This window comes from Acanthopagrus latus, chromosome 1 (genome assembly GCF_904848185.1).
Source record: "Acanthopagrus latus isolate v.2019 chromosome 1, fAcaLat1.1, whole genome shotgun sequence".
NCBI lineage: Eukaryota > Metazoa > Chordata > Actinopteri > Spariformes > Sparidae > Acanthopagrus > Acanthopagrus latus.
This window is the reverse complement of record NC_051039.1, coordinates 16,507,286-16,517,301: the sequence shown is the minus strand read 5'-3', so window position 1 is coordinate 16,517,301 and position 10,016 is coordinate 16,507,286. Positions and strand designations below refer to the sequence as shown.

The 10,016-nt window shown below is 41.8% G+C and overlaps 1 protein-coding gene across 2 annotated transcripts; it reads left to right on the top strand.

The window, feature by feature from the left end:
- The first annotated feature begins 1,234 nt into the window (after positions 1-1,234).
- On the top strand, positions 1,235-9,793 carry smc2 (structural maintenance of chromosomes 2). Of its 2 annotated transcripts, XR_005075102.1 has the most exons (26): positions 1,235-1,402; positions 1,628-1,777; positions 1,880-2,002; positions 2,090-2,128; positions 2,232-2,342; positions 2,469-2,513; positions 2,632-2,865; positions 3,175-3,324; positions 3,416-3,649; positions 3,863-4,022; positions 4,127-4,244; positions 4,517-4,655; positions 4,792-4,911; positions 5,037-5,241; positions 5,371-5,506; positions 6,015-6,139; positions 6,257-6,450; positions 6,574-6,717; positions 6,973-7,047; positions 7,180-7,299; positions 7,456-7,656; positions 7,744-7,860; positions 8,642-8,802; positions 8,922-9,069; positions 9,211-9,455; positions 9,532-9,793. XR_005075102.1 is itself a non-coding variant. In XM_037098363.1 (25 exons), exons 1-25 carry the CDS (start codon positions 1,235-1,237, stop codon positions 9,394-9,396), a joined length of 3,603 nt encoding a protein of 1,200 aa, XP_036954258.1. In that variant the 3' UTR covers positions 9,397-9,793. The 2 variants fall into 2 exon arrangements, 1 of the variants encoding a protein (XP_036954258.1); XM_037098363.1 differs by having other exon boundaries at positions 9,211-9,793.
- Positions 9,794-10,016: the final 223 nt, after the last annotated feature.

Here is a 10,016-nt window from a genome sequence, read left to right as displayed (position 1 = left end):
ATATGTTGAACTCAACATATTAAAGGAGCACTGTGCAGTTTCAGGAAATACATTTTAATCAGAAAAGAAAGATGCCTTTTTTCCCAAACTTCTAAATTAACAAAGTCTCTTAATTGTCATGACAGAATAAATTGAATAAACAAACTGACTTTAAAGGACAACTCAATTTCATACTGTTTTACTTACTGTTACTGTTTATATGTGGCGGACCCTGCCACCTTTCTAGCTTCAAACTGTGTTCTGGGGACCTTATTTTCCTCTGAGAACAGCTTGTTTATTTAGTTATAGAAAAAAATATCTCAGAGTATGTTTTTACTGCCTCATCACCACTGGAATTATTCAAATTCTTAGGTTTGAATTTCTTCTCTAAAACTACATGGTCCACCCTCGGTGATCTTTAGGCAACAAGATTTCTAATTCTTGCTTTAATGAGGAAGTTTGAAAACTGAAGGCCCATTGATGCATTCAGGCCTTCATACAGACAACATACAACTAAAAATAGTCAGGTTATTTTTGTATCTGGTCAACTTTAAAGGAGCACAGGAGGCATTAGAAACTTAATACATATTAATGCTTGGCTCTTAATGATGAGTACGGTTTCATATTAAGTTATTAATTATTCAATATGATAGAATCAACACCACTAAAATTAGGGCTATGAGTAGGATATGGTACATGCTACTATCATTAAAACAGGCGCATTAGCGAACTGCAAATCTTACCCATCGCTGATGAGAAAGTTTTTCTGTATCCTTCCTAAATCTACCCACAGTTGACAATATTTTCTTCTACTGATGGTTCAGCTTTTTTCCTGCAGATGGCGCCAAAACATCGGCACAGGCAAGCCAGGGTCCTTTAGTAGCCTTAAAATCTGCCTGACTCAAATATATAAGCATAAACCTAAACGTTTCTCATGTGACGTTCTTTGCATTTATGCTTGCTATTTCAAATAATTGAATGTTTTGATTCATACATATATTATGTAATGTACTAATAACTGCGCACCTATCGAGTTAATATATTTAAAATTACTTCGTCCTGTCCCCGGCACGGAGCGGACAGCTAAGCGGCTCCACACCTGCCGCCAAAATTCAAGTTAGAAGGGAGGAGAGCAAGTTTACCAGTTTTCCGTTGTAAACAGTGGGCTGCAGCGCTCCGCTTTCTCAGTCACCGATTCCGATTTAAACAGCAGAAATCTTGCCTCCGGAATCTGCCGAGAGAGGACAGCCCAAAGATGCACATCAAGTCGATCATTGTTGAAGGATTCAAATCCTACGCACAGAGGACGGAGATCAACGGCTTCGACCCGCTGTTCAACGCCATCACAGGACTGAACGGCAGCGGCAAGTCCAATATTTTGGACTCGATATGTTTCCTTTTGGGCATTTCCAACCTCAGCCACGTAAGTGTTCTAATCGCAATGAGGTAATTAAGCTCTAAAATTAAATTTACCCAGTTGCTGGTCTCAAATTGATGAGTTTGTTGGTATTTTTTCCCATGGTTAACCTAGCTAACAACACAACTTTAGCTAGGAGCATCATAACTCTTTATTAGCTATCTTGACTAATTCTCAACAAAACGTTGTATGTCTTCAGTTGTATGACTTCATTTCGTTTTCACTTGAAAGGTGCGAGCCTCCAACCTCCAGGATTTGGTTTACAAAAATGGACAGGGTGGTATCACCAAAGCCACGGTGTCTATTACCTTTGACAACTCCAACAAAAGCCAGAGTCCACTGGGTTTTGAAACCCATGATGAGATCACCGTCACCAGACAGGTTGGCAGACAAGTCATGATTTTATAAAGCTCTAACTGTTTTGTGTACAAGGTTATTTGTGCAATGCTAACACTAAAACTGTTATTACCGTTTTTCTGTAAGGTGGTAATTGGTGGTAGGAACAAGTACCTCATCAATGGAGTCAATGCCAACAACACCAGGGTGCAGGACTTGTTCTGCTCTGTTGGCCTCAACGTCAACAACCCACACTTTCTCATCATGCAGGTCAGTCTTGTGTCTGCAGCAGTGTGTACGGATGTGGTTTTATCCCTTGACAGTATTTTGAATCATGTGATGTTTCTAATATTTTAGGGGAGGATCACCAAAGTTCTCAACATGAAGCCACCTGAGGTAAAACATACGCGCACTGTCGTACATCTCACCATCAGTGCTTTTTCATACAACATTTTCCAGACTATCTAGGTCTCTCGGTGACCACCTCTTTCCTCTCCAGATCCTTGCCATGATTGAGGAGGCAGCAGGAACCAGGATGTATGAGTGTAAAAAACTCAGCGCTCAGAAAACCATTGAGAAGAAGGAGGCCAAGCTGAAGGAGATTCAGACAGTATGTCAGACATCCTAACTCCTTTCTGACAAATGTATATGTCTATTCTACAGTGGGGAGATCTTAGAAATACCACTGCAGCTAATGTTGAAATGTTTAATTGTTTCTCTTTGTTTTCTTTTTCAGATTTTGGATGAGGAAATTACTCCCACCATGCAAAAACTACAAGAGGTGCGGTCACTGCTAAATCAAAGCTTCTCAATTTCCTGTTGTGACTTAAACATGATAGCAAGAATGATCCGGCTTCCATTTCATACACACTTTAATCATTAACTGCCTTTCTTTCCAGGAACGATCATCATACTTGGAGTACCAAAAGCTGATGCGAGAGATCCAGCACTTATCCCGGCTGTACGTGGCCTGGCTGTTTGTGTGCGCAGAGGAAACCAAGGCGAAGTCAGCAGAGAATCTGAAGGTGATGCAGGATAACATCACCAAGATGCAAGCCAGCATGGCTGAGAATGAGAGCAAAGTTCAGGAGCTCTCAGCCCAGATTCAGGAGCTTCAGAGGAAAAAAGACCAGGTACGCTTAAAGACGGAGGAGAAAGAAGATTCTGGTGCTGTTCAAACTGTATTGGAAACCTTTTCTCTCAGAATTTGTGAGCTCTTATGTAATTCTTTGCACTTTTATTTACTAACCATTTAATGCTTTTAAAAATATTCTTTGGAAACGCAGTTTGCTGCTAGTATTGAATGAATTGGATGATGTATTTGTAGTCTTGTTGTCCCTTATTCATTTAAATTCATTCATTCTTTTTTCCCAAACTAAAAACAAAAAATAGGTATCTTGAGTCATATTGTCTTGTCCTTCACATTTATCTGTTATTTGTAGGAGGTGAACGGAGTATTAAAATCCCTGGAGGAAACTCTCGCTGATGTGCAACGTGTGGACGCTAAAGCTCAGAGTGCGCTAGACCTGAAAAAACAGAATCTCAAGGATGAAACCAAGAAAAGAAAGGAGCTTGTTAAGAGTATGGAAGAGGTAACAGGACAATACATTTACTTAACATGCACGTATATAAATTGTAATTGTGTCGAAGCAGAAACATAGATTTGTTTTCCTGCATCCTTAGGACAAGAAAATGCTTGTGGTGAAAGAAAAGGAGGTTTCTAAGTTGAGTGAGCAGCTTCAGGCTCTTCAGGAGGAAGGACAGAAAGACAGCACAGCCCTCGAGGCAGCCGAGCAACATTTTAAGGCTGTGTCAGCAGGCCTTTCCACCAATGAGGATGGAGAGGAGGCCACTCTGGCTGGACAGATGATGACCTGCAAGAATGACATGAGCAAGGCAGACACTGAGGCCAAGCAGGTGAGGAAATGACATAAATATTTCTGCTGGTGATGCTATTCAGGTTGAGCGTTTATATTTAGTAGTAAGTCCCGTCCAGATATCTATGCTCTGTAGCATTAATATACCAGTAGCGTTAGTATGCCTGTTCCATGTTTAGAAAATACTCTGCTTCTGTCTTGACAATATCAAAAATGGTTCATCTGTCTTTTCTCTGTCCTCTTGTCTGTCCAGGCCCAGATGACCCTGAAGCATGCCCAGGCCGAGCTCAAGACGAAACAGGCTGAGGTGAAAAAGATGGACGGTGGCTACAAAAAGGACCAGGACACCCTGCAGGCTGTCAAAAGCAGCAAAGAGAAACTGGAGGCTGAGCTGGCTAAACTCAACTATGAAGGTACGGCCGCACCTAATCGCTTATACTCATAGAGACAGCCTTCCCCAATGTCATATATATTTTGTAATAACGTTCGGGTTCTGCGTGTGTCTGTCTGTCTGCAGATGGGAAAGAGGAGAATCTGCTGGACAGAAGAAGGCAGCTGTCCAGAGAGGTCGCTAATCTTAAAGAGACCTATGAGAGACTCGTGTCTCGTTTCCCCAACTTGCGCTTCGACTACAAGTAAGGATTTGCCAAATTGAATTGTTCATCTCTTTTAACTGTACTAAATGTTTTTGTTTTTTTTGTTTTTTTTTTAATGGATACTTTCCCATATGTTTAAAAACACATGTGTCCACATGACCAGTATCCCTGTACACACAAGAATGTAAAAATTGTTCTTGACCTCAAACAAGAATGCTGGACCAGTCCTATCCCATCATTTTTCCTTAGGCCCTGAGAAGAGTTTCAGCAACATGTACAACGTGTTTTTGTGTTTTCTGCCGCCTTTACAGGGACCCAGAGAGAGGATGGGACCGTAGCAAAGTGAAGGGGCTGCTAGCTAACCTCATCACAGTCCAAGATGTCTCCTACGCAACAGGCCTGGAGGTTGTTGCAGGAGGACGGCTCTATAACATTGTAGTCGACACAGAGGTAGGTGTGCTAGTGGGCACTGTCCATGTTATCTTAGTGCAACTTATGTTAAGGTGTTTCAATGTTCTTATTTTATTAGCAGGCCAGTGAGACAGTGTTAATTGAGGAGCTGATGGGGATTTTTATCTCTGAACAGGTAACTGGTAAAAAGCTGTTGGAGAAGGGCGAGCTGCAGCGGAGGTACACCATCATTCCCCTGAACAAGATCTCTGCCAAGACACTCAGCGATAGAGTCGTCAGCGCTGCCAAGAGCCTGGTGAGAGATCTCAGTATTAGCCCAGTTTGGAAATTTTGATTCTTGTTCTTTTGATTTGAAACACAACGCACTCTCTCTGACTCTCCACATCTTGCTCATCTTGTTCGTTCGCCTCCTTCGGTCAGGTTGGAGAGGACAATGTCCATACGGCTCTGTCCCTGGTCGGCTATGAATCTGACCTGCGGAAGGCCATGGAGTACGTCTTTGGCTCCACACTGGTGTGTGATACCCTGGATAACGCCAAAAAAGTGGCTTTTGATAAGCAGGTGATGACTAAGACCGTCACTCTTGGAGGGGACATCTTCGACCCACAGGGAACTCTAAGTGGAGGTGAGAACATCTACGAGATTGTGTTTATGATGTATCGGCTTTTACTTGCATGAATAAATTGATCATTCCCACACAAGCATTTAAAAACTGTCAGTCAAACGCTGCAAATTCCTGCTTCTTCTCTTCCAGGTGCTCGTTCCCAGTCAGCATCAGTTCTGACCAGCCTGCAGGAGGTGAAGGACGTTCGGGACAACTTGAATGAAAAGGAGGCCCAGCTGCAGGATACTGAACGACAACTGGCCGGCCTTAAAGGAACCGCAGAGAAGTACGCAGACAAACACGCAAAAAATACCTTCAGATAAATTATTCATTGTGATTATGAGCTAATATGAGTTGATGACACATATACTGTCTTTTATATATTGTGAATATGTTGGCTGTTAAGTAACAAGAAATTGCAGAAATGCCACACCACAGGGTTTGTTTTTAAATGTTTTGAAAATGCTTCATTTTGACTGTTGTGCTTTTTCGGAAGGAAAGTATCTTGGTTAAATTTCCTTTTAGAAATCACTCAAAGTGTGCTACTTGTATTAGAATTAGAATCTTAATTGTGGTTTAAGAACAATATAATCTGTTTTTTAAGTCATCTTGCAGCTTGTTGCTTTGACATAATTTCTCCTTTTTATTTAAAAAATAAATCCCATCACGGTCATCAGCAACTCAATGTCGCAACTTGCTCTCATATCTTCTCTGTACAGTTTAGCTTTCACTTTTCTCGTATTTGTTCAACCTATATATAACCTATACCAATATTTGAACATTCTGTCCCTCAGGTACCGTCAGCTGAAGCAACAGTACGAGCTGAAGGTAGAAGAAGAACAGATTCTGCAGGCCAAGCTGCAGCAGAGCTCCTTCCACCAGCAGCAAGAGGAGCTGGAGAGGCTGCGCAAGGCTATTGGTCAGAACACAATTCAAAATAACCGAATCGCACAGATAGAAAATTGCAGTGAAAACCCATCGAACCTGCTTTAATCATTTGCTAACTTAGCTGTGTGCGATTTGTTTGCTCAACCAGAGGAGAGCGAGGAAACCCTGCGTGTCACCAAGGATGTGCAGAAACGGGCCGAGGAAAAGTACAAAGTGCTGGAGAACAAGATGAAGAACGCTGAAGCAGAGAGGGAGAAGGAGCTGAAAGCTGCACAGCAGAAACTCAATGCAGCCAAGGCCAAAGCTGATGCATTCAATAAGAAGCTGAAGCAGAAGCAGCAGGTACACCAACAGAGACATTAATATAATAGTTTGTCTTTCTCTCTCAAGAGTAAGCCGTTATCTGTTGATGCTTCTGGTGGATTGATCAAATGCGCTTCCTCTCATTTCTGCACGTGTGCGTAGGAGTCCGACGCCGTGGCCCTGGAGCTGGAGGAGCTTCAGAGGGAGCAGACTGGTTATGAGCAGCAGATTCAGGCTGTGGACGAAGCCATGACGGCCATCCAGGAGCAGATCGACAGCATGGCTTGCACTGTGTCACAGAACAAGGTATGTTTTGTTGTTGCTGTTAAAGTTTGTACTTCTGAGGACAACTCTCCCTAAAAAGTTTAGGCATAGATGATAATTGAATTATAGTTTTGGGGAATGACTGGTTTATATTTCAGTCGATTTTTATAGTCAGTTAAAATTAACTGTCCAGTGATTAACACTCAAGTCACTGCTCGAAACAAGCTGTCGTGTACTATTACCATATGCTTTTACTCTTCCACCGTAACTCATTCTCATTCTCGCCTTTCTTTACAGGAGGCCGTGCGTAAAGCTCAGGAGGAGCTTGCCAAACAGAAAGAAGTGATCATGGCGCAGGACAAAGAACTCAAGGTAGATACAATTTAGCCTTTCAGTACTTTGTTTTTTGACCCCTATTTGAGAGTATTAACTTCTGGACGTGCACTGTTTAATTTAACAGCTCAAACTATTTGTTGATCATTTATATGCAATTGAATATTAAAGGGGAAAAGCACAGAGGCCAATAAAATAAGGGAGCAGAACAACGAGGTCCAGCTGAAGATCAAGGAACTGGAGCATAACATTAGTAAGCACCGCAAGGACAGCCAGGATGCTGCCGATAAGGTACACACACACACACACACTTCATTCAGTCACTAAGTTCTGTACTACAATAATATATTTCCATTGCCTCTCAAAGTTGCGTCTGATATAGTATAACTACTATTGTCTGAACATCCATCCACCTGTCTCCTCCTTGTCATACTGTCTTCCCCCCAGGTGTCTCGGATGCTGGAGGAACACGACTGGATCCACTCTGAGCGTCAGTTCTTCGGCCAGCCCAACACTTCTTACGACTTTAAGACGAACAACCCCCGCGAGGCCGGTCAGCGGCTGAAGAAGCTGGAGGAGACCACCACCAAGCTGGAGAGGAACGTCAACAAGAGGGCCATGAACATGCTGAACGAGGCAGAGGAGAGGGTGAGGACGGAGACACGGAGAGGGTCTGGGAGAGTGTTCGGTTACAGTGTCTACAGCTATCTCACACAGTTGTCTTCTGTCTTGCAGTACAATGACCTGATGAAGAAGAAGAGGATCGTGGAGAACGACAAAGCTAAAATCTTGCAGACCATTGAGGAGCTGGACCAGAAGAAGAACGAGGCCCTCAACCTGGCATGGCAGAAGGTCTGTACAATTGCAGCAATTTTTTTGGTCTAAATTGTTATTTGTCTCTTGTATTCAACGTTGGACAACATAATTATGTATACTGAGAAACAGTATGTACACTCAGTTGCCAGTTTATTATGTACACGTAATTAAACCAGTGAAGCCTAATACAACAGTCCTGCAATAAAGGTGTAACCTGTGTTTCTATTATTTTGTCCACCCCATTTATATCAATGAGGCAAGACTAACCTGTCAACTGTTCCTCTTTATGCTTTCCTATACATTTGCAGTAAAAAATGAAAGTCAAAATTTTGAACAACCACTGACAGAATGTAATTATGTACAGTTTTGAAGCATTTAATGTGAGTATTTGCACTACTATTATCACTACTTTAATACTACTGTATACTTTTCCTCTACTACATTTTGGAAGCAAGTATTGTACTGTTAAATCCATTACATTTCTTTCTTTACAAATGTAGTTACTTAGCAAATTCAGACTACTCAGTGTTTATTGGCCATTACTCAAGACATGTCATCAATCAGATGGTGTTGTGGGCGGGACACTGAGTGAGAGTGGGTGGCTGTGGCTGCAATCAACGTACATTTTAATTAGTTTTATCATCAGTTAGGCAACAAATGAAACAAATATAAATCAATGATTCAGATTATCAGAAAAATTAGTATAAGATCTGATAATTATCAGGATACCGCTACTTTAAATCAGTTTGAAGCTTATATTTCATTGTAGTATCTGTAGTTTCAACTTCTATTGAAGCTGCCTTTCATTCTTCTACAGGTAAACAAGGACTTTGGCTCCATTTTCTCCACTCTGCTGCCAGGGGCCACTGCTAAGCTGGCTCCTCCACAGGGCGGTGGTGTCTTGGAGGGCCTTGAGTTCAAAGTGGCCTTGGGCAACACCTGGAAGGAGAACCTCAGTGAGCTGAGCGGTGGGCAGAGGTCAGGAAAAACTCTTATGTGTATATACAACGAGCATCAACCATGTCGTTTGTGTTGTGTTCAAGCTTAAGTGTTGATGTTTTTTTGATTGAGTTCCCCTTTTCTGTCTGTGTTTTCAGATCACTGGTGGCCTTGTCTCTCATTCTGGCCATGCTGCTGTTCAAACCTGCTCCCATCTACATCTTGGACGAGGTGGATGCCGCCCTGGATCTGTCGCACACACAGAACATTGGACAGATGCTGCGCACACATTTTAGACACTCGCAGGTATGTTGAAACACATGCACATGTTCCTGTACCCTTACATTGTAACACAGATGTTAAAGGTTTTTAAAATGTTCAGGTTCACTACATTCCCTGTTCTCAGAGACAAACTTGTACTCAGTTACCTTCTTACTCTCTCTGCAGTTTGTGGTGGTGTCCCTGAAGGACGGCATGTTCACCAACGCCAACGTACTGTTCAAGACCAAGTTTGTTGACGGCATGTCCACAGTTTCACGGACCGCGCTCAGCCAGAGTGACACCAACGTTCCCCAGAAAGGCCAAGACAAGGCTCGTCAGAAAGACAAGAGGAGCAAACCGCTCATCAGCTAGTCATTACACTGACTATATCACTTAACACAACAAAATGTTGCATTTGTTAATAATGTGTGGCAGTCAGTTGTGTATACACTTATTTCCTGTGTCGGTAGGCATTGCACTTCATAATCTGAGGAGTTATGTTTACGTTAACGTTTTATTCTCAAGGTGGCACCAAGCTTTTTATGTTGAATTTGTCTTGCGTGGCATATATCTTGTCTTTGTTCAACTGCAGAGCTTCTTCATATATTTGTGTATTTTAAAACTTTTAAAACTGTAAATATTCCCCCTCCATTATTCTGTCTCTTTTCTGGTCTGTGTTCATGCTCCTCTTCTTCTTATGATCAGTTTTATTCTCAGCTAATGTGTCCATATATTTTAGTAAATAAAGCAGGTCAAATATTAACATTTTTATCTGGGTTTGGCTTTTTGTTTCCTGTTCCTAGTGTGTTGAAGCTGCTTCTGAACCTGTAACCATTAACATTGGTGCCCCCTAGTGGTAGGACCAAGTACAGTGAAAAATGAAAAATGTATCCATTAGTTCCAGGTTTTTCTTTCTCTTCAATTTTACAAGATTATTGCATATATGATAATATAATGATGGACCACAACATTTTAAAATAAGTAATCCATTA

Bases quoted from the DNA above. Each gene is read 5' to 3' on its own strand.
- smc2 (XM_037098363.1), top strand. From the start codon at position 1,235: ATGCACATCAAGTCGATCATTGTTGAAGGATTCAAATCCTACGCACAG. The intron at 4,656-4,791 runs GTAGGTGTGCTA...ATCTCTGAACAG, and splicing joins ACATTGTAGTCGACACAGAG to GTAACTGGTAAAAAGCTGTT. The intron at 4,912-5,036 runs GTGAGAGATCTC...TCCTTCGGTCAG, and splicing joins TCAGCGCTGCCAAGAGCCTG to GTTGGAGAGGACAATGTCCA.